Source organism: Etheostoma spectabile, chromosome 1 (genome assembly GCF_008692095.1).
Source record: "Etheostoma spectabile isolate EspeVRDwgs_2016 chromosome 1, UIUC_Espe_1.0, whole genome shotgun sequence".
Lineage (NCBI taxonomy): Eukaryota > Metazoa > Chordata > Actinopteri > Perciformes > Percidae > Etheostoma > Etheostoma spectabile.
In genome coordinates this window covers 1727096-1751631 of record NC_045733.1, presented here as the reverse complement: position 1 = coordinate 1751631, position 24536 = coordinate 1727096, and the positions used below count along the sequence as shown (strand labels likewise).

Sequence of the window (24536 nt, the reverse complement as noted above, 5' to 3'; positions counted from 1 at the left end):
TGTGTGTGTGTGTGTGTGTGTGTGTGTGTGCACGTGCTCATGTTGGAGGGGTGTATGTGTGTGTAAAACAGAGAGAGAGTGCGAGTGTGTTATGGGATGTAAGTGTGTTCGAACAGTGTGTGGTTGTGCAGCCTTAGGCTTTGGCTCCGGATTTCTTTAGCGTGTGGAAATGGGATTATGCCTTCCTCTGAAAAGCACTCTCCCTATTGTTACTGGGATGATGCAAGGTATAAGCCTTAATTCTCTCTTCTCTTTGTAGGCCTCTGTCTTCTCTCTCTCTCTCTCTGTGTTTCAGTTTCTGTCATCCATCGCTCTGTTGCCTCTTCTGTGTTTTTGTGTTGTTAGAACTGACAGTTAATACAGGAAACTAGGAGTTATGTATATTTTTTGTCTAGTTTATTTTCTCTGTCCTTTGCTAGTTTATCAGAAATAGTAATAATTTAGATAGAGCTTCAAAGATAACACTGAAGCAATTGGTGTATCTGTTTACAATGCAACAAAATATATCCGTTGTTTAAAGGCCTTTATTGGCATTTGTCCATCGTGCAACAGCAACAGTATGAGCAACAGCAATCTGATTTCATGCTGCACGGAGTCTTTCCATACAACAAGAAATGACAACAACAGGTATGTATTACCTGCAACGCTTTATTTTCTTGTTTCACTCCCTGCAATAATTAGAACGGATCCTAAACTGATTTGTGACCCTCTGAACTCAAGCATGATATGAAACATCTCAACCACACCACTGCACAAAATAAGTCTTCTCAAAAGTCGCTATTTTTCTGTTATTACCACTTTTTGTACAACCAATCATGCTATCCTGATTGACCACTTTAAAAATGTGGTTGACATTTAAAGCCCTTCTCTTGACAACTTCTCGCTGTACTCATTAAAAACACTGTTTCCAGTTAGCATGGCAAAAACAGACAGTTGTTAACAATTCATCTGATCAGCAATTGCATAATCAATTTACCGATCAGAATACCAGACACCCCCTTGTTCAACCACACACACACACACAACCACACACACACACACACACACACACACCACACACACACACACACACACACACACACACACACAATCCCTCGACCCAATCACTTGCATTGATCACAACTACTGATGTGAACTTCAGCTGATCGAATACTACCTGCTGTGAACTAGGGATCAATGCCTGATAAACGAGAAGAAAAACACTCGTTTATCACTCTGAAGATGAACGGATATCATTTTTCTCTCCATTTCTCTCCTATTGACTGAGATGGCTCCCAGGCGCCATCAATCAATCACATATGTGTAGTTGAAGGGGGATAAAAGCTGGGAGGAGAATAAAGGTAGTCATTTGACACCATATTTAGATATACAAGCAAGATAAACTAAGTGGTAGTTTTTCTCCACTTGGAAGTAAAAAGAAAAAAAAGAAAAAGAGAGATACCACTTAAGATTTCAAGTCTGGAAAAAAAAAAAGTCCTCCGATGTATTTGAGTTTTCTGCTGACATTTTAAACATTTAAAAAATGTATAGCCGATTCTCGATGATTCCTTGGCTGGAAGTAACTGGATTGACCTCCATTTTAATTTTCTTTATGTTATCTGAGCTTTTATCATCATCATCTGGATTTAAAACAATGTAACTTGACACAAAAATATATAAAACATCTTTACCGTTGGAGCTGAGTCCCACCCACATGGCACCATCCACGCTGATATCAGATAGCCTGGCGGTCAGAGGTTGTGTGTCAAATGGTGTCCCATCCTCCTCAAGCCCATCCAGAAATAGACTCACACGCCTGTCATGGACCTGAAATTTAGGCAGAGTGAGACCGGTCTCACTGTGCTGACCAGCTTAAACTCAGGCTTTGTATTTAATGTGTATTTTCAGTTTGATGCATAGAACAGTCTACATTTTCTGTGGGAACAAATCAAAAAATGTCATCAAACTGTGAATGATCTACTATGTTGACCAATCAAACCACGATAAACAATACATCAGTTTGTTTAATTTTCAGAGCAGCATGGACATTTAATTAGGATGAGAAAGGCCCAAGCTATCACAAAGTGTGATTTGTTTTTTCTGAAAAAACTTGTAAACTGTATACCAGGTTTTGGAAAAGAAACAAGTACAAAAATTATCAATTAATATATCAGCATATATAACCATCATTGGATACCATTACCAGTCTCTGAGCACCAAAGTGGAACCTACGTACATGTAAGGGAGCAGCTTGAGGGGAAGATGCAGCAGTAAAGGCCTAGCAGCAGGTTACTCCTGTAACACACAATGTCTCAGAGAGAATGGCAGCTGCTGTGTGTGTGCATATGTGCATCTATCTACAAAAGTGTATGCTTGCACCATTGGTGTGTTTTTGCATATCTATGCATGTGTGTGAGTGTGACCATGTGTGTGTGAATTATACATACGGCTAATCTTCCAGCTCATTTCCCCAGTAGCAGAAAGAGCCTCAGGCTAAACTGCCTCAGCCGCAAATTAGCTTTCTGTTTGACCAAAAATCTCCTCTCCACTCCTTTTCCAGATCTGCTGCATGAATATTAAAAACTGCACGGCAGACAGCCTCGTTAAAGCAGGAGCAGCTCGCTTTCACATCAAACCCAGGCAAAAAGAAAGATACTTCCATGAGAGGGTCTCACCTTCCCAAAAAAAGTTGCATGTGCCCTGTCCTACTCTCTCCCTTTACCCCAACTCTAAATCCTGTGTTTGGGAAATGCACTGTTGCACCACTGATAAACGTGACTCTCCCTGTCTTACTAAAGTGGCCTTTTCCTTCATTTCATCTCTCTTCTGCTCTAGCCCTCCTCGCTTTGTCCTTTCTCCTCCTCACGAGGTCATTTGATTCCTTCCCTTTTTTCCTGTTTTTGAGTTCTCACACCTCGTTTTCATTTACTCACGCTCTCTCCCTATTTTTCATAACAATCTTTACTTCTTCTCTCTCAGGCAACGACTTCCCCCTCTCATCTCCCTTCCTGTCTCTTTCCCTCATGTTTATCTTGCCCTGTCGCTCTCACTTGTTGTCAGCTCTTTAGGGAAGTTGAAAAGGTGTGAGGAGGGAAATAAGTCCAAGTCAAAAAACGCCTTTAGGGGATGAAGGCAGGCCCAGACAAGTGTCTGCCTCTCAGAGGATAGTTAAGAAGCCCAGACAGACACTTTCATGATGGCTGATTGAAGACTAGCAAGCGCATAAGAGCAGGAGAGAATACGAGTGAAAAAAAGAAAAGAGAAAAAAAAGAGAGAGGAGGGAGAAAAAGAAAAGTCAGAGAGCGTATGTAAGAGAGGGAGCTAGAAGAAGGGCCCTCTTTAGGAATCTCTAAGTCGGAGCTGTGTGGCTCTTGGGGAGATGTGAGGCAGTTGTCAGGCCTGATGTAAATGAATCCTGAAGCACTTCATCCTCCTTAGCCGCCACGCGCCCTTTTGAAACCCAGCCAACTCCCCTTTGTTAGCTTTCACAAACACTTTTACTTCTGTTTTCCCCCTTTTCCCATCCATCTGTATTTTTACCTACTCCTTTCCTCTACCTCTCTTTGTCTCTTTCAGCCACTGTAACTTCAGACTTCTTTGAAAACGAAGGGGGAAAAAGGCAAGAGGAGTTAGAGAACTCTTAAGTGTTAATAACTCGTCTCATTTGGACTGTGTCCACTAAGCCCAGAGGAAAGGAAATTACTATTTTAAAACCAAACCTATCATTTTCCCTTTGTTTAGAGGATAGGTATTTTGTGAGGGCTTTTAGCTAAAGCACTTTAAGGTACCATCACACTGCATGCATTGTCAGATACATACTAAGCTACAATAAGAGCCCAAAGTCTTGATCACCTAATTCTACATGCCCTGTCTGCATGTCGAAGTGCGTTTTCTTTACATTTCTTTACATCTTTTACATTGTAGATTATCACTGAAGACTTCAAAACTATGAATGAACAAATGGAATTATGTACTTAACAAAAAAGTGTGAAATAACTGAAAACATGTAATATATTCTAGTTTCTTCAAAAGTGGCAACCCTTTTATCTGATTACTGTTTTGCATTCTCTTGATGAGCTTAATAAGGTAATCACCTAAAATGGTTTTGCAACAGTCTTGAAGATGTTTCCAGAGATGCTTAGCACTTGTTGGCCCTTTTTATTTCACTCTGCGGTCTAGCTTACCCCAGACCATCTCGATTGGGTTCAAGTCCGATGACTGTGGAGGCGCAGCACTCCATTACTCTCCTTGGTCAAATAGCCCTTACACAGCCTGTAGGAGTGTTTGGGGTCATTGTCCTGTTAAAAAAATAAATGATGGTCCAACTTAACGCAAACCGGATGGGATGGCATGTTGCTGCAGGATGCTGTGGTAGCCATGCTGGTTCAGTATGCCTTCAATTTGGAATAAATCCACAACAGTGTCACCAGCAAAGCACCCCCACACCATCACACCACCTCCTCCATACTTCACGGTGGGACCCAGGTATGCAGAATCCATCCGTTCACCTTTTCTCCGTCGCACAAAGACACAGCGGATAGAACCAAAGATCTCAAACTTGGACTCATCAGACCAAAGCCCAGATTTCCACTGGTCTAATGTCCATTCCTTGTGTTTCTTGGCCAAAACAAATCTCTTCTGCTTGTTCCCTCTCCTTAGCAGTGGTTTCCTAGCTGCTATTAGACCATGAAGGCCTGATTCGCCTAGTCTCTTCTTAACAGTTGTTCTAGAGATGTGTCTGCTGTTAGAACTCTGTGTGATATTCATCTGGTCTCTAATCTGAGCTGCTGTTAACTTGCGATTTCTGAGGCTGGTGACTCAGATGAACTTATCCTCAGCAGCAGAGGTGACTCTTGGTCTTCCTTTCCTGGGGCAGTCCTCATGTGAGCCAGTTTTGTTGTAGCGCTTGATGGTTTTTGCGACTGCACTTGGGGAAACATTCAATGTTTTGCAATTTTCCGGACTGACTGACCGTCATTTCTTAAAGTAATGATGGCCACTCCTTTCTCTTTACTTAGCTGATTGGTTTTTGCCATAATATAAATTCTAAAAGTTGTCCAATAGGGCTGTTGACTGTGTATCAACCTGACTTCTGCAAAACACAACTGATGGTCCCAACTCCATTAATAAGGCAAGAAATTCCACTAATTAACCCTGGCAAGGCACACCTGTGAAGATAAAACCATTTCAGGTGACTACCTCATGAAGCTCATTGAGAGAACACCAAGGGTTTGCAGCACTATCAAAAAAGAAAAGGGTGGCTACTTTGAAGAAACTACAATTTAAGACATGTTTTCAGTTATTTCACCCATAATTCCACATGTGTTCATTCATAGTTTTGATGCCTTCAGTGATAATCTACTAAATAGTCATGAAAATAAAGGAAATGCATTGAATGAGGTGTGTCCAAACTTTTGGCCTGTACTACATACTATTATTTTGCTTCTCTTTCCTGCAAACTCAATGTCTGTGACATTAAAATTGAAGCTGAAAATGGAAGGAGAGATGGGTTCAGCAGGGTTCAATGCTGGGCCAGCCTGGATATTGAATCTAACCCCTGCACCCCACATGGTCCCTGTCACCATTCATTGCTCCATTAGTACCTGGCCTGGTTGCATGCGGTTTTCTTCTGCAACATTCCTGCAAAGCCACAACTAATTTTGAAACCAACAACAGGCACCTATAACATCTTTGCATTAACTTTTAAAATAATTTAATATATTAGCCACTCTTATTTTGTGACTTTTTATGACATTCTGTGACCAAACGAATGGTTGCATAATTGCCCATGTACTGTTTCATTACCTAAGGACTGCTAACATTGTTTTACCAGACTAGTAAATTAAATGTACCATAGCATATTTTATATCTCTTCTTCTCAAGAAAGTTTTATTATTATCCGTTCCTTATTAAACAATTTCTTTCAAAAGGTTTCTGTGCTCTTAGGGAGTTTCAAGTACCGTTTCCCTGTGCACAACCTACCCCATTGGCAATGTTACCACCTAAGCCTCTCTAAAAGCTCAGGGAAACCCTGAGTGGAAAGCTTTTAGTGATCTGTAGACTGGCATTTTGACTAAAGCTCTTCTCGATTTTCACACTCCTGCCAAGCCATGGCTCAGTACACAGTGTGGACAGCAGTGTTTCTTCTAGGCTCACTTTGTAGCTGTGGGCCACTAAAGTAAGTGGTGGCTGATATAAAAATAATATGTATAAAATAGCCCAAGTTTGCTGTTCCGCGGTCATAGAAAAATATTTAATCAAAAATATAACAGTGTAATATAAAACTTTTACTTTTTTAACCACCATGGAACAAAAACAGCTGTTTCCATCTTGCAGAATAAAAATGTATTGCTCAGTTGAAAATTTTTACAGTATACATCACAGGCTAGAGCAAATTACATTTAACCATGTATCTAGCTAATTTAAATAGCTCACTTACAGTATTGCGTGAACAGTTAACTTCACTTAATATTGTACGTTGTGTTTTCTTTTGCGGGGTGCAAATGTTCTACCCAAAAATATTTCATTCCCAAAGACCATTTTGCAGTCACCATCGCTGCGTCCAGAGCTTAGCGCCACCCAAAACGATTGGGATTAATTTAAAGAAATGTAAACAGATTTTTTTTTTCTTCTATCACAGAACGTATGTGTGGTGTAGCAGACCTTACTCCAAAGTGTTGTGGAGATAGGTCTGGCAATGCAAGATTAGTAAAAGGTAGGACAGTTTGTACATAGCTACAGCTAACCCCAATGCTATGTAATAAGGTTCCAATGGCTTGCAGCAACACTCCTTGATGACCTGGGTCATTTTCCGTGAACTTGATCCAGTCGTCTAGTACCTTCACTTTACCATTTCAAGGACATGACAGATTTGCCGACATCATTTCAGCTACAGTATATACAAAAAGTTTGGATCTAACTTCTGTATTTGAAAGTAATCATGTTTATCAATTGATTGATTTATTAGCAATAAAAACAAACAAATTCAGGTCTGTGTCATTTGAATGTTAAATGCTCAGCAATAATCAAAATGTAGTGGTGGTTCAGATAGACAGCTGTCATACAGCAGTTGCAAAGTAGACAAAAGCATTTCAATTCATCATGGTCCAGTACAGCAACAACACAGAAATTCATTTGACTAATTCTCATTATTCTAAACAGCAAGGTGTTATCCAAACACATGTTGCTGAGTCAGACAGTGTAAGACTTTAAAATCATATTATGTTCATATGTGAAGCCAATTCTAGATACATATTTTACTGCTGTCCGATTAGTTATTTAAGTGCTAAAGCAGTAAAAGGCTTAATTCAGGAGCTTAATGTTCCACGGTATATGGGTTTGTGTGTGTGTGTGTACGAAAAAAACAGTTTCAGCTCCTCTGCTCTACTCTAACAATTATATTTTTATTGAGACAATAGAACAGATTTAAATCATTTACATCTTGAGCACTTGATACAGGATTAATACAGTATACTAAATTAGATTAGGTCATTCAAACTTGTGCCCACACATTTTTATAAAAGTTAATGTGATGCTTTAGGTGTAAAGATTGTAAGGATTCTGAGACAAACTAGTGATTTTGGCCTACAACAATCAAAATTTCTTTACCTAACAACTTATTTTCCTCTAACACCCTCTGGTCTAAAATCCTTGATTCTCAGTTCCTGTACTCCTACGTCCTCTTTAAATCTTCCATCTCTTCTTTTTATCCCCACATCTCCACCCTCCTCTCTTAAACTCTACTCAAACATATTTTCCTCAGAACTTTCCCTCTCTTGTTGCTTCTCTCATGCTTGTCTCCCCTTCCTTGCCTATCTCTTCCTCTCCTTTTTTTAACCTCCTCTAATCCCTGACTCCACCGCCTCTGCCCCCACACATCCCGCCTCGCCAAACTCCCTCCACGTAGCCGCTCTTCCCCGAATGTGTTGCCCTGTGACTGACATGCCAATCACTGATAACACACCTCATTCCACAGCCAGTAAAGCTGTCATTGGGGGAGGGTCAGAAAAAGACTGAGAAAGAAAGGAAGAAAGAAAGAAAGAGAAAGTATGAGAGACTTGATGGAGAGAGGTTGGAGTGAAGTTTGGTGAATGAGAAAAAAACACTGGTGTTTTGGTAAGAAATCAGGATACATGGAAGGAGAGTGACATAAAAAGAGAGATATTTTGGATAGTATACAAGGAGTGCAAGACAGGGTTCTTGACATCATTGAGGAAGACTCTAAGGAGGGTTAAATGAAAAAAGAATGAAATAAGAAAGAAAAAATAGGAATGATGCAATGCATATGTTAAAGAAAAGAAAAAAGAAAACGTCCTTGTGACCAAGGGTTTAAGACACATACCATTTAACCTACCACAACGTCCCCAGTTTGATCCCAGTTCCCTCTCTCTTACTCCATTTCCTGTCAATCCTAAATATTAACTGTCAAAAACACAATCTAAAAAATGCAAGACAACATTGGATAAATACAGAAAAGGAAATTACGCACTGGATAAAGAAAGAGAGAGAAGGGAAAGGAAGAGAAATGTAAGAAGATAAATGGAGTAAAATCCATGGTCAAAGAATGTTTACTCCTCACAAAGGTGTCTTTTTTAAAATAACAAGTCAGTGTAACTTAAATAAGACTGACTTGTTGACACTGAAGTAATATCTGGGTCCTGTCAGAATTCTAGATGAGACAATGGGGTTATGTGGAACTAAATAATTGTAATAATAGCATCATGTAAAAGAAATAGGGGGGGGGAGATAAGATGTAAAGTTGGAACAGGGAGAGGAAGAGAAGGTGGGTCAGGCCAACAAAGGTGAAGGGAAGACGGAGAAATCACCTTAACCTTCAGAAGATTTTGAGCAACAGCTTGCTGGATATTGTCCTCCAAATACAAACCAAAGTGAGTGAAATCAAAAAGTGTTATGTGACTTTATGCATCCCCAGCTCTCCACTTTTGCATCTCCAGGCACATTGTCACCTTTCCCTGTCTCCTTCTCCAACTCTCTCATTCTTCTGTTATCTCTCTCCTTGTTATTCACCCTCCAACCCTCTCCCTCCCTTTTTACTCCTCCCTCCCGCCTGTATACTTGTCCTTACCCACTAAGAACTGTTAGCAGCTCTGATGTACAGCCAATATTCTTTCTATCATATTAGCATGGCTGCAGTGTGTAAAGAAAGAGATAGGAAGAGGAGGAAAGGAAATAAAGAGAAAGAAAGAGAGAGGATGGAGTGGAGAGACATTTGTTCTACTCATCTCAGCGCTAAAAGATACAATTACCTCTCACAGCATATTATCCATGTTTTATACCAGCCCAGGGCCCCATGCCTTTGCCTTGTCGCGCTCACCCCATGTAAGGCCCATATTTTAACACTAGCCTTGACAGTTTATTTAAGAAAAGAAAATTGTCCCCAGGGAGATGGAGAGGGTGAGAGAGGGAGTGTGTGTGTAAGGAGAATGTGAGGGAAAGAGGGAAGGACAAAGAAGGTGGAGAGAATGAGAGAGAGAGAGAGACAAAACCATCTTCAAGAAAAAAGCAGGGACAAAATATAAAGAGAGAAAAGGAGAGAGGGGATATTTATTAGGTGACACACCAACCTTTTAATAAGACCATAAGTCTCTAAGACTTTTTCTTTTTGAGCAGAAAGTAAAAACGAGTCCCATTTAACAAAACAGAGACATCCACGACAGCATACAAGGAGGGAGGACAACATACAGTATCACACTGCAAGAGGAGAGACTTAACACTAAGTAACAAGGCTTAGATGCAGATCAATCAGGAACATTAGTGTCATGTCCACATCTTATTATTATAATATTCTGGGCCTTTTTAATAAAGTTTCTATTGATCTTAATAGGGTTACTATACTAACCTATGCCATGGAACTTCTACTTAAGAGTGGATATTTCTAGAAAGGGCAATTAACATAACATTTGCTCTTTGGTGGATCCTGTTATCCAAAGCACCTTGCAGCACCCTTGACGCATACATTTTTAGTACTCATATCTCACAGCTCCAGTGAGAATGAAACCCCTAACCCGGCCGTGTTAGTGCCTTGCTCTCACTGGACCCGACTGCATGCAGGCATGAAACACTGATTTTAAATAAAGAAATAAATTAATTTAAGACAGAAAACCTCAAACCCCACCATACATACACACACCTTTCCCTCCCTCACTATGTAATTGATGCCAGTCTTGTGCCCTTTCGCCTCCTGTGCCAGCAGGCAGAGGGCTACCATAGGGGTGTCCACTTCACCCCTACATAACAACCTTGCCTAACCTTCACACACACACACACACACACCACACCACACACACACACACACACACACACACACACACACACACCACACACACACACACACACACACACACACACACACACACCACAACACCACACACACACACACACACACACACACACACTTACTTCTCTTTACTGTAAGTGCACACACATGCACACATACAGTATGCCTACAGTAACCTGCACAAAAAGTGCCTCGATGCACGAGCACAAATTAAATTTAAGTCTGTTTCACAATCTCTCTCGGTCACTGCAAGTGTGACAGAGACAATAGTATAGTATAGTGACAAGTAGTAAGTATATGAGTCAGTGTGTATAAAGTCTGCATGTGTGCAATTTTGGAAACTATCAGTTAGTGGTCTGATGGCAATTTAGCCTCAGGGGGCAAGGGCCAATATTTCTGGGGTTCCGTTGTAGCCAGCAACTGATAATGGATATCCGGGATAAACAGATATCTGCATATGAATGCAGATAAATGAACACAAATTTAAATAATAAATAAAAAAGAACTACATTGTTGTCAGAAAATAGCCAATCAATTCCCAGAATGAATTTCGGCCAATGCATTCCGCCTCTATTGCTCTCCACACGTACTATTTACCTGCATACAACCAAAGCCCGCTCAAACCTGGATTAAGTTCAGCTTCTGCTACTACATATGTCATCAGTCATTTGCATGTCTTGATGTCTTCTCTTCATATTATATTTCAATATAACTTTATTATCTTACACTTATCTTACACATACCTTATATTGTCGTTGCTTACATTTATTGAACAGTCTGCCATAGCAGCAGTACCCTCACCACTACTTGGAAGGTTCAAATATTGAAAAAGAGGATATATTGAGGTAAAGGATGTATGTTTTAACACTACTGGAGATTAAACCTGCTCCAGCACCAAATCAGGAGCCGCTATTCAGCCATGTATAAGTCAAAGATAGAGGAGGTATGGGAAGTAAAAGTACTTCTATTTCAACCACTCTATAACAATACCATAATACATACAATAACAATAATGACTGACATGGAAAAGTCATGGCACACATCTGGCCACTCATTGAAGACTATCAGTCACAGGTAAATGTAGGGTCTTCAACAAAAGACCTTGGTCCCCAGCTTTTATTTCTACAAAACTAATTTTAAGTAATATTTGGCTGAGAGGGCAAGTAATTGCCTATATGGGTTTATAGTGACTACAGGTTTAACTAGAGGGACTGGTAACTTGTATTCCCAAGCAGCATCAAACCCATGCTAAACCTAGGTCAGCATTAAGGTAGATGAGCTGGGTCAGATAAATACATGTTGACAAGTTCACACCAACAGCAAACACAGAAGAAGAGGTGAGAAGAAGTGAAGAAGGTAGAGGGGGGGGAGAACAGAATGGTAATGACAGAGTAAGCAGAGCAGGAGAGAAAGACCAAGGACAGAAGAGGAAGGAAGAAGGAGAAAGAAAGACAAAAACAGTTTCGGATAGACTAGCAATGTCGCACATGCATCTATGCAATAAAAAAAGAAAAAAGACTGTGGTGGTTGGATCAGTGGGGGCAAATTAGTTTCCTTCTGCCAATGCCAGACCAGTTCTTATACAAAGACACCAACAGGCCAGAGTCTTCCAGTGTAACTGTGCATGAAAACATTCATTAAGCTTATTATGGCATTTAGTAGAAGTTTCAGCAGGCAAACTGTCTGAGAGCAGAGTAGTGAAGCAGATGAGCTGTCAGGGTCTAGAGAACAAATTGTAGATTAGATAGGAACAACTCTCTCTAATAAATATATAGATGGATGTGTGTGTGTAGCTTTGAATATTGACCTCACTTCACTATGACACTCAAACACTGATCAACATACCCTATTTTTTGGTCTTTTCTTAACAATTATTTTTCCCCTCTCACTCCTCTGTCTTAAGCAACGGGTAAGAGCCCTCTGAAAGAAGCAACCAACCAGTGTGGGGCTGTGTGTATGTGGAGGCAGTACGTACATCACTAGTGTTGAAGTGTTTAATTGTACAAGAAAGAAAAAGAGTGTACGTGTGCATAAGCACATGTGTTAAAAATTCATGCTGCTGTGCTGGGTCGTGATGGGACCGGTGCGACTGGTTGTCCCTGCCGCTGCCTCATCCGATAATGTTGATTTGCTCAGGCACTAACAGACGGACCCCTCTGGGGGTCCTCCAGGCACACAGTCAATCACTGGTACTCCAAAAGATAGTACTCCAAAGCTATTGAAATCACAAACTCTCTTCCTTCTCTTTCCATCTTTTGCCATCTCTTTTTGCCACTTCTCTCTTCACCTTTCCGTTTTCCTTTAAACTGAAACCTTTTTCTAGATTTCACCAAACCCCCTGATTTTAGAGTGCTGATCGGGCCGCATTTTTCAGTCTGAGCCGGGCCTGCGTCCGACAGGCATTAAGATGTTTTTGTCCAAGCTCAACCCGAGCCCGACACAGTAAAAATCTCTTTTTTTTTTTACTCATACTAATGACATGTGTACATTTGTTTGTGTGGAAAGCCCGCTTTTATTAAGCAACTACGGCTTCGGAAATGTCAACAGATGAGTGCATCAGCGCACACGGGGCAACAAGCACACATTAATAAGCTGTTTTAAATTTAAATTGTTCAATGTGTTAACCTTTCCTGATTGCTTCGTTTCCAAGGCCGACCATTGTCAGAAAACCAGTGGAGACTTGTTACCTCTAGTGCCGACGTTATAAAATGAATAACATCGGGGTTAAATTCCTGTTTCCAGTGAGCAAATGAATGTCTCCGGTGAACATGACTACAACATGAGCTTCTAGTTTCATGGTAGTGATTCCCGATAACAGCTGGTCATTTTGCATTTTTAACCTAGCCTCCCTCTTGCCCTGGCCCGCAAGGCTACACTGGGTGTGGCAAGGGTTGCAAGATTATTTTGATCAATATTTATTTTATATAATTAATTATCACGATTATTTGTTGATTTTAACCAAAACAAATGTTATTGTCACATAGGCTATTTATAACCGTTTTCTCATCCATATTGTGCTACATTCCTCTTATGTTGAAGTTGTATGTTGTACATACATACAGCTGCAATATATGTAAATGAAAATTATCTGAAATAAATAGGATATGTAAAAAAAATTATCTCTGAGAAAGCTCCTTCAATTGTTTTCAACAATAACTGATTAAAAGAGCTAGGGAGTGAGGGATTGCGATGGACATATGCTACTTACAGAGTGACGGCTGACTCATTATGAATGGGTCCAACACGGGTCGAATGGCGGGTCAGCAGAGTAACATACGTGCTGTGTGCGAAATGTCTGTATCATCACTGCACTGCATTTTTATGAACTATGATATTCTGGCCATGGGTCACATCTCTCACCCAGGTCCGGCAGGCTCTGTCTCACGCGCTATTATTCTACGAACTGAAGTTAGTTGCATTCAATAATTTCTTCTGTATTTTTTGCCGTGGACGCCGCTGAGCATGCATAGTTACCAGGGGAAACAACAGTACAAATACAGGTTTGCCTCTCATGCTTAACAGCTGTGTTAATAATAATTAATACTGTGGACAAATGTCAGTAGTGTGGACCGGTGCTGTCGCCGCCGTGTCTCTCCATGTTGCCGGGAAGCCGTGTGTGAGTGAATGGGGGCGGGGCTGCGCGGAGAGTAAGAGGAGGGAGGGATCCAAACACAGGCACGGCTTTACAGAAGAAATGGGTCATGTAACGCAAAAGTGAACCATATTGATAAACAACACTGCTACATTTGTGGAGAGGCAGCGGATGCGAGGACGTCAGGTGCACCGGTGCAACCTAGGAAAAATGTTAGTCGCACCCTAGAGCCCTGTGACCTAACAGACACTAACTAGCACCAACTAGCACTGGTCACTGCTGTTGTCTGAATAACAACACAGATGGGACAAAATGTTGCATTCACTAGTAAACTGGTAAACCTTGTGACCGACGTACGACCGACTGCTATCTGTTGTGGAATTGTCCTCACGTTAATCTATCCTGTGTGACTGTCTACATCTAGAAACTAAGCTGCGCAGTGCAGGGCACAACTCTGACTGGCTCATGATCAGACAGTGGTTTACGCAGCGGTAAATTGGCTGTGCCAAAAAACCCAGAGCGTTCTATGAACGGAATAACGCATTTGGAATATTGTGCAAATTTGATTGTGGGAAACCAAAATTGGGAGTAAAATTTGATTAATTGTGCAGCCCTAGGTGTGGCGTTCCTGATGTGGGTGTGTTATAAAAAGTAGTCCACCTACCCTCTAATCTTAATCTGATGAGGTTCTGGATAGGACAAACAGACTATGTGTAGCTCATTATTTTCCCTACGCAATCACTGTTAAACTAGAGTCCAAGAAGCCAATGCCCAATGTTGTTCTCACACAATCACAGTACTGGGACGGACTTAAGATGAAAAAAACACCCAAAGAAAGAACAAGTCACGTTTATTACACACTGATCAGCAGCCACTGTAACATCAGTTGTACACATAACTCCTTCATCCACAACAGTAGTAAAAGTAATTTGAACAATAACAATGAGTAACAATGAGAGCTACCAGATAGATAATACATTCTGCAGAAATGTACAGGACAGTGTCCCACAGTGATCCGACTTCGCATCTCTTAACAACACTGAGCCACCTCTCTCACTTTCCCCATCTCCTCTCCTCTCTCAGTCCCTCCGTCCCCCAGGCTACATTTTTCTCCACTATTCTCAACATCGTTACCATAATCAGATAAGACAACTACCTAGGGAGCACTAGCAACCCTACAGCACCTTGCTCCTGGCACCGTGTGTGTACATGTGTGCGTGTGTGTCAGTGTGTTTGAATTGCTCCTGGCACTTGGAAATCCTGTATTCCTTTTGACTGTCTTTTTTGGTGTTTTGATCTTTTCAAACCGACAGATGACTGGTGTGTGTGTGTGTGTGTGTGTGTGTGTGTGTGTGTGTGTGTGTGTGTGTGTGTGTGTGTGTGTGTGTTGTGTGTGTGTTGGAACATTTTTAAATTACCCAGCTCCTTCATAAGATAATATCTGTATTGTGGCTAACAATTCTGCTACAAATTACTGCTGAACTGTGAGTGTGTATCTATGTGTATGAGTGAGTGAGTGAGTAGATAACTGTGTGTGCATGCACAAGAAAGGGAGTACGCAAATGGTGTTTGAGTGTCAAGGTTGATTACGTTATTTTTCTGAATGGTCTAAACAGATCACATCACCATGCCATCAAACAAAAGGCCAACTGACTCACAAGAAAGCGCACACACACAAAATGCCAACATCCAAGCCACACCAACTATTGCCGTCAAACGATTAAAATATTTAATAGCTATTAATTAAATTAATATTCATAGTTAATGCGCGATTAAATCACACATTTTTATCTATTCTAAATTTCCCTTGATTTCTTCTTGTCCCATTATTTTTTCTCATTTTAATGCTCTTATCAACATGGAAAAGTGGATCAGCTTGCTTTGTGCAAATGTGTGTTTATTGAATACAACATTGGCATATAGCCTTCTGTAGTGTTCAATTTCACACGTAACATTCTCACTTGGAGCAGTCGTTCACACTTGAAGCAAATAATCTCTCACACAATGTAACACTGTCCCTCAAAAAAAGGGTGAAAAAACATACTTTGACAAGGGGGCGGAATGCTGCGACGATAGCTCAGTTCGAAACAACAAAACCCACAGATGACTTTGGTCTTGTCAATTTGGCAAATTTTAAAAAGTAAATTTTCCGTTCAGAATCTTATTGGCATCCATTTTGTCGTCTCGCGCATGCCATCCACTCAAAACATAACGTTACTACTCTTTGGCCGGCTCGCAAGCCCAAACAAGTGTGTGCGGCGTGCCTTTGTTTTGTTTCCGGTCTAGCTAGATCCGGTGTGGTGTTTTTTTTTTTAACGTAACTAGTTGTTGCAACAGTATGTGAAAAAATTACGTTTGCTAGGCCAAAAAGAACGTCAATCTTGAGATAAAAAAATTGACATTGTTAAAATGGGTTTGCGTTAATGCCGTTAATGACACGTTTAACTGACAGCACTAATACCAACACAACATACTTTAAGCAAAATATCTGCAAGTATTACCCTTTTATATGCCTTCATGAATATGTACAACATACAGATACTGTACATAAACATATAAACATATAAAAACCTGAACCCGACAGGGCATACTGTACACACACGCTTGCTTGCAAGTGAGACATAAGCAACTCTATATTTAGCCAACAACCCACTGGACTGCCAAATTACTGTACCAGGCATCAACACCAGTCCTCCAGCCAGCCAGTAAACTAAACTGTCAAGTTAGATTAAATAAGATAGATATAGCTGGGCACAATAATTTAAAGTACTGGTCAACATATATACCATCCTCATTCCTGGCTTACCCCTCTAGCCTTGAATAACACTTTAAATCAAACAGCAGTTGGATTACAGTACATTCCTTTGTCTATGTGTATTTGGCATCTTCAGTCTCCTTTTTCAAAAGTAGTCACTGGAAACTTAATTTAAACAATGGTTTAGAATGTCTTTATGATACCAAGATTATTAAAAATGGTTATCCATTTTTAGTTTTTGTATGATCAAATTGATCAGCTGAGCCCTTTCTTCTGTTTAATTGTTTTTTTTAATTATTAAAAGACATGGAATTTATTTGAGAATTCAAGATGTAAAATGTCATTATTATGGTTATATACTTTTACTATCAATCAAAGTACCAGAGAGGGGCAAAGGAAGAAGTTAACAAAAAGTGTCATGGAAAAATGCAATAATGCCTTTTAAAATGTATGCAAAGCCAAATAAAAAGCAGGGCCCAAATGATTAGACAAACAAACAACTTAAGTTACTTTTCCCCCAAGTATCCCTGGTGTTATTGTACAGAGACCCAGAGGTACAGAGCCCCAGAGGTGACATGGAGTGGAAACAACAACAAAAAACAGGATTTTTTTAAAGATTTTACAAAAAAACATGTACTGGGGACTTTGTTTTGTGTGAGGCCTTTTGCTGCCAAGGCCTCAGCCTACATGGGGCGCACACTCCTACTGGGTGAGCTAGAGGCTGCCCCGTATTTTTTCCTTTTACCTACTTTATTCTTTCTATTTAGCACTCCTTCAAACATGCAACAAGGTTCACCATAATAACATTAACATATGCAGAGTTTATCTGTAAAATAATCTAATGTGTAAACAAGTATTCAATTATCATACTCACCTAAATAGATTAATTCTAAGAGTTTACGGGGTTTTGAAGTTTTCCCTACAGGTCATAGACGTTTTTGAAATGTTGTATTGAAAGTGTGAAGCATTGCCTGTCTGTGTATGTGTGTTTGATGTAATGTGTGTGCCCTCGGCCCCAGCAGCTGTGCCAAAGCAGATGTTTGCCGGTATAATTAGCACAAGCTCATAGAGGGTAAGAGAAAAAGATTGACAGAGAATGAAAGAGAAGTACAGAGGAAGAAATTGAGACAGTATGTCTATGATCAATGTTTGTGAAAAAGAGAACATTCTGCTTTCACAACCCTTATGACAACAGTTAAATGCAAACCTGATGGTGCTTCTAAGATGATGAAGATTAATGGCATGCACACAAACTCACCTATGGACGCACATTCATACATTCATGCTCATAAGCATGTGCCTCTCATTCTGACCGACTCGAGAACGTTTAACAGGGTAGCTGTCTCTCAAGCCACTATTGTGATCCCTAAAATCCTTGAGATTTGTTACCTGCAAAACAATGTGTGTCCATCTCTCCAGTGTAAGCCTCCCCTCTGTTCTGAAGCTGATGGTCAAAGGATTCTGACTGCTGGTCTGACCATACCGCAGGGTGACCGCCTGCTCGGACACTGTCACAGAAAAAAACAACCTCTCCCCTGAGCTCTTCTCCAGCAGCATCCTGAGGGAAACAAAAACACACATATACGCAACACAATGATTTCAGCAGCATTTGAATATCTGGCAGTGATAAGTGTTATAACTTAACTAAGAAGAAAATAAGAAGTAAGAGTGGACTCTAAAAGCCACTACACACATTCATACACACAGTCTCTCATTCTGACATTTACACATTGAATATCAATATTTTACATGACTGCTAGGTTTGAGCTGCTACACTGGGTGCAGACACGGACACCCTCCCTGTGTCATATTAACCACCATCACTGACATTTTATGGGAAATCATGACTTTTATGAACCCAGAGCCACATACCATATAAATCACAGATAGATGTATGCATGTGAAAGAGACCATATATATGTATGTCTGCATATGCATGTGAGTGTGTGAGTGCGTCTGAGGGGAGAGACAAAGATAGGTGTAAGAAGAAAGTTAAGACTAGTTGGTTACTTGGTTACTACATATCTGAGTTACTGGACTGAAAATGTTTGTTGCATCAAAAGTGCAGTGCTGTAACTTATGATATATATTCAGATTGAACTAAGCAATATTGTTATTAGGGCCGCACAATTAATCGCAATTTTATCTAAATTGCAAAATGGACTAGTGCAATATCCAAATTGCAGGGGGGGGGCAAATATTTGTTAAAGGCAAAATGTGTGTCAAGCCATTCTGACTTAAGTATTGTGAATTAGAATGATGATACAAAAAATGATCATTCCCAATATCGTGAATCATATTGCAATATCAGTCAAAATAATCGCAATTAGATATTTTCTTCATATCGGGCAGCACAAATTGTTATTAATAATTAAGCTGCCTTTAATTTATAATGTATTACTTATTTGGTCTATAAAATGTCAGAAAATAGGGAAAAATGCACAAAGCCACAGAGGGCACAGAGTGAAAAGTGCTTGCGGTGTCTAATCAACATATATTTAGTTTTCAATCGCAGAAAACCAGCAAATACACATTTTTGAAAGATCCAGAAGCAGTAAACTTTGGGAATTTTTGCTAAAAACTCTTATGTTTAATTGAGCGAATAATCAATAATTTGTTGTTAATTTTCTGTTGGCTTATCTGTTTCAGCTATAAATTATTCAATCCGTTGCTAGGGCAAGGTAAGGTGATGGGTGAGGGAAAGACCAGCAAGTTGTCAAAACTTCAAGGTTTTTCTTTTTCCAAACAAAGCACAACAGCAAATAATGCTTTCCATCCTCTGTGAGAATTATGGCACGTACAATTCACGCTACCCCATGTCGTCCATGTAGGAAAAGTCCAGTGCATGCAACCAAACTAAAAATAAAATGTCTATTAAATATGACATTGTCAAGATATATAAACAGAACTCAGTGTCTGGAAGTGAAGCCATGGTTTAGTAACAGGTGGCTGGCTCTGTTCATTGTTCATATGCGGGGAGGGATGTGAAATCACAGAGAGAGGGGGAGACAAAGAGAGAGGGGTTAGGAGAGATGGACAGAGGTGAGGATAGAGACCTCCTTTCATCTGGCTTCTTTGATGGCAGCCATGATCGTCTCTACAACAAAAGACTGATGGCCAATGACAGCAACAGAAAGAGTGGGAGAGCGAGAGAGTGAGAGGGGAGAGATATTACTTCCATTCAGATGCATTCAGCCATACAGGTGTCATGTTCGGAAAACCAAGACAACAAGACTTGTCTGTCATTTGAATCCCCAGACTTCACTAACAAAATCACAGCATGACATTTAAAGAAGTGATTTGATCTCGGTCTGATTCTCCCTGTTCGGAGTTAAATTTAACTGACAGCAACATTTAAACTGGACATCAGGTGAGTTACTAGAACAGGTCTAGGTCTTTGTTCAAACCTGTCCCCACTGCAAAGTTATCAGCCATGTTTATTTTTGCAGGAAATTGTGCAATATGTGAATGTTGACAGACTTTATCTTGTGCACGCTCAACAAACCCATAAGCTTACTTATTATGTTTGTTTAATCCACAAAGAGGAAATTATTTTCCCCCTTTCTTACTACTACTGTCCATATAGAGCCAACAATGTCTGATCATTTAGAAAGACTAGTAAAGACTTTTACAATGCATTTTACTACATACGTTAATTTGAAAAAGGTAGTTATTTAAAACAGATACAATAATCACACCGATTTTACACATCAAAGTCTGTTACAGGTTTCAGGAGGAGTTCTACTGCTTATATGTTTGCATTGGATGAAGCCTTTTGTTGATAAGATTTTATTGATACCAATGCCCTTATTGATACGGCTTGTCACTTCGATTCTTTATCAATTCCCTTCATGATTCCTGATCAAAAATTTCTGTGGAAAAAACAAGACTAACACAGGTTTTCAGCATCAGTGAAACTGTTTTATGATCTCTGAGTCTGAAAACAGTGTAGATTAAATAAGAGAATCTTTGTAGAGCATTTGTTTCATTTAGGTTTTCTTAGTCAAATTTAAAATTCTGCTGAGCCTGCCCGCGTGGCGCTCATGTTACTATAATAATACATTTATTTTAATAGGATATTTGCCCTCGGTAACGGACGTGCTGCTCAGTTGGTTGGATGGTAGTGTGTCAAATACATGGCATTGTTGGAATTGAAGCCCATGTTGCATAGAAAGATGTTACAGCATTTGGCAACATTACTTAAAATTATTATTTTACAGACATTAGAAACAGCGCTGGTTTAAATGTTCTTTATAAAATGAAGCCACGTTTTGGACAATTTCTTTCTCTCCGCCATGACTCCTTCTTGTTGCAAGTTTCCAGCAGTTTGACATCATTGTTTCGCAATGTGCAACAGTCAGAAAAACATGATTGCGTCGATAAAAGGAATTGAAAACAGTGTTTCCCAAAGGTTAAGAATTTACTTGTGGTAGTGGGTGGCCCAGGATGTGACGTTGCAGCGAATGATGGCTGGGTTCAGACAAAAACTAGCCAAACTTATAGGTTTATGAACTATTTTTTGAAACATTACAGATACTTTAGAAAGAATTATGATTATAATAATATTGTTTTACATATTAAACGAATTAGACTAAAAGATGATACTGATACAAATGAAAATATTGCAACACTATGCTGCTTCTGACACATTTCAGGGTGGTTATTAGGGCTGCACAATATGAGGAAAATATGCAATATTCCAAAAAGTTGTTGAATATTGCGATAATGTACTCAGTTCTGCCTTTCCGCTGCTTTCAGTATTCTGCTAAAATACTAAAAATTGCTCGTTGAATTCAGTGCCCATACTAGCGTGCTAGCTTGTTCTCAATGGTAAAACACTGCTACAACACACACTAGTTCACCATAATCTACAAAAGAACTACTTACATGTCCCTGTTTTGCAGGTATTCCACAGGTGTGCCTTCATTTAGAAGAAGTCTCCAAGCTAATTGGAGAAAGAGTTATCTAGCTGATATGATCTTACCTAGCTACTGAGCATGTGTGACTCCCAAAAAAGATAGTATAGAAGTGAGACGTCTCTCTGTAAACATACAGGGTGAAAACAGAATCTGCAGCAATGTGCGGTACAACAAAAATATGATGTTTTTTGAAAATGAAACCATGTAAAACCACTCTGGTTAAACCTCAAAATAAAATTATCAACCTGAAAATGAGCATAATATGGGCACTTTAAAACAAATGAAAGTAGCTTAGCCCGGATAAGCGGTTAGTTGGAGTCAGCTCCGGTTAGCTCCGTTCTAAAAAGGTATGGAGCGGAAGAGACTGCCGCGGACCGGGGTAACAACCAGACTCTGATAAATGATGTTTGGGGAGCTTTCACAGCGGCGTGGCAGCGATGTTGCTATGGTTTCATTGCTACACTTCATCCCACGGCAAGACCACCAGCTGCATGCTACTACGAACGATAGCCTCTGAGCCTGAAGTGCAGCGTTGACACTGTCATGCACAAGACTTTACGAAGGGGAGGGTGCTGGAGGCAGCTGGTCTGTGCACGCTGTAAAAAATTAAAATGCACAGCTGATTGGGAACATAAAGTTAATTCAGATTTTATCTAGTTAGGCGGGTCTCAATCTACCTGGGCGGGTTGCCCAAGGAGAACCTATGTAGGGGAAACCCATGATAAATTCTGAGGCATACAATTCTTATGGATCAGACCATTTGGAAAAGGTTCTCAACTGTAATTGGTTCAGTCAAATTGCATTGTGGGAAATGTAGGCCCCCAAAATTTGTTTTCTACATATATGGATATGGATGTATAATACATCCAAGTGTTTTGACAAGGAAAAAGAATGCCTGGAATAAAAAAGATGATATCTCTGGTCCTGCTGAAAACATTTCTATTGTTTTTATTTGTAAAGTGTCCATTGTAAGTCCAAAATCGGCAGAGTAGTCTTTTACTAGGTACATTTCACTAACAAATACGTATGTTTAGCATACTTTTAGTTCCAGAACAAAGAATCCCATGTTGTTCAATCTACTTTGAGTGTTGCTGTATGCTGGAAGAGGAGATAGAGCTGCCAAGTAAAGCCAACTGATCTTTTGTGCTTTTTGTGTGGTGTGTGTGTGTGTGTGTGTGTGTGTGTGTGTGTGTGTGTGTGTGTGTGTGTGTGTGTGTGTGTGTGTGTGTGTGTGTGTGTGTGTGTGTCTGCAAGCTGATCTGTGTAACTCTGCACCATACCTACCCTGCCTGCAACATACCAGCCCCCTCTCATCCCCTTTCTCTCACACTCCACATGTCTGAGAAGAACATGACAGCAAGTTGTTGGCCAACATTTCCTGAAAGTGATACTGACGTGACCAGACTTGACCTAATTGCTTCTTGTTATTAGATCAATATCACAGGGCTTTCACTTTCATTCACTTTCGATGTTTGAAAATCATATTAGATATCATATCCAAACAGACATTTGACTATATATCACAGCAGTGTGTGTTTCCAGCAGGGCACTGTATTTCATCAGTAGCACAGGCTAGTGATGGACTACTCTGATATGGTACATTAGTGATTGTGACTCTTACTTATTACACACAAATGTTAAAAGAAAGCCTCATACAGTATCTCCAACTATGCAATTGACGGATTATTGTCATTGATAATTGAAAATGATTTAAAAAAACAAATTGAACTTACATCTCTCCAGGAGAGCTTGGTTTTATCCACAATGCCAGGGTGAGGGAACCCAACGTTCCTAGTTTCTGTGAGGAGGGAGAGACCAGACATCCATCCGGGAATGGCAGAAACCGCACACTACTGGATCCACCAGCAATCCCCTCTGGACTAGTAGAGGTTCCGGTCTTTGTCTGAGTCTCAGGGCGAGTGTCATTCCTGTCCTCAGTTACACAGGTACCCCTGGTAGAATAAAGTTAATACTTTCCCTCAAAAATTACCTTTTTATTTTTTTTATTTTGCATGAAATGAAACATCAGAGGTCTTCAAAAATCCTCTGAAAAACCTTAATAACATTACTAAAAATGTGATCCATATACCTGTGTGCAGGCAGAAGCAGAGGGGCATACGGAGGTGTGGAGGATCTATAGGGACACTCCTGGATACAGAAGGCCTGATAACATGTCATCAGCTCAGTCTGGGAGGACGGGGACTGGCAGTAGCTGCTCCGCTCTGGAACCCCACAGGTGGAACGAACCGGAGAGGTCGACACAGGTTTGAAGGCAGCAATGTTCTCCATTCGTGGGAAATTTCCCTAAGAACAAAGATGGTTTTACAATATATATCATTTTATTTAATCTGGGTCTCTCTTGCCCCTTATACTTTTTGTGGCTGCAGCAACCTGAGACATCTAGATACAGTAATGACCTACAATGCCATTTTAGCAGTTTGGAAAAATCTATACAATGTGCTATACAATGAAACCTATGGGTTATAGAATAAGGGTATGATATAGCATAACAGAATTAGCAGGCAAACCTCCTATCATCACACATAGTGTACAGTTCATTTACAATGTATTAGGACAGGTGTTTTGAATAAAAATGTAAATAAATGAATGCTCGCTGAATTCTTATTGCCATTTAGCTGCTTCAGTTTCAGGGCCCTGGTTTTGTGCATGCTGGTTCACTGTCACACTGTCTTGACTTAATGGGAACTTCACCAGAACAGAGCCATCTTACTCCCATAGACCGTTAATAAGTCTTTGTCACTCGCCGATGTAAGTCAACTGCAGATCAAATCAATTCGATATACTACTTTGATTGCAAAACAGCATGTGACGTCATTACGCACAGATTTTTATTCGCTTTAAAGCCGTTGGATGGAAACACACTTTCACCAGGTTTATTCGTATGAGTTTTTTTACCGAGATTCAGATAATTTGATTGACAAGTGGATAGAAACTTAGCTAGTAACACCTGTGCTTTTCCTACTATGAGAGGTC

The 24536-nt window shown here is 40.1% G+C and overlaps 1 protein-coding gene and 1 long non-coding RNA gene across 2 annotated transcripts in view; one reads left to right on the top strand and one right to left on the bottom strand.

Moving 5' to 3' along the window:
• Positions 1 to 24536, bottom strand: part of ush2a (Usher syndrome 2A (autosomal recessive, mild)) — a 221377-nt gene that overhangs the window by 194784 nt on the left and 2057 nt on the right. The window contains 4 exon segments of the mRNA XM_032520470.1: positions 1671 to 1806; positions 18013 to 18181; positions 23276 to 23494; positions 23632 to 23846. Coding sequence (XP_032376361.1) covers positions 1671 to 1806; positions 18013 to 18181; positions 23276 to 23494; positions 23632 to 23846 — 739 coding nt within the window.
• On the top strand, positions 17115 to 24474 carry LOC116692332 (uncharacterized). The gene is made up of 3 exons (XR_004332684.1): positions 17115 to 17128; positions 21620 to 21624; positions 24327 to 24474. It is a non-coding gene; the product is annotated as an uncharacterized LOC116692332 (long non-coding RNA).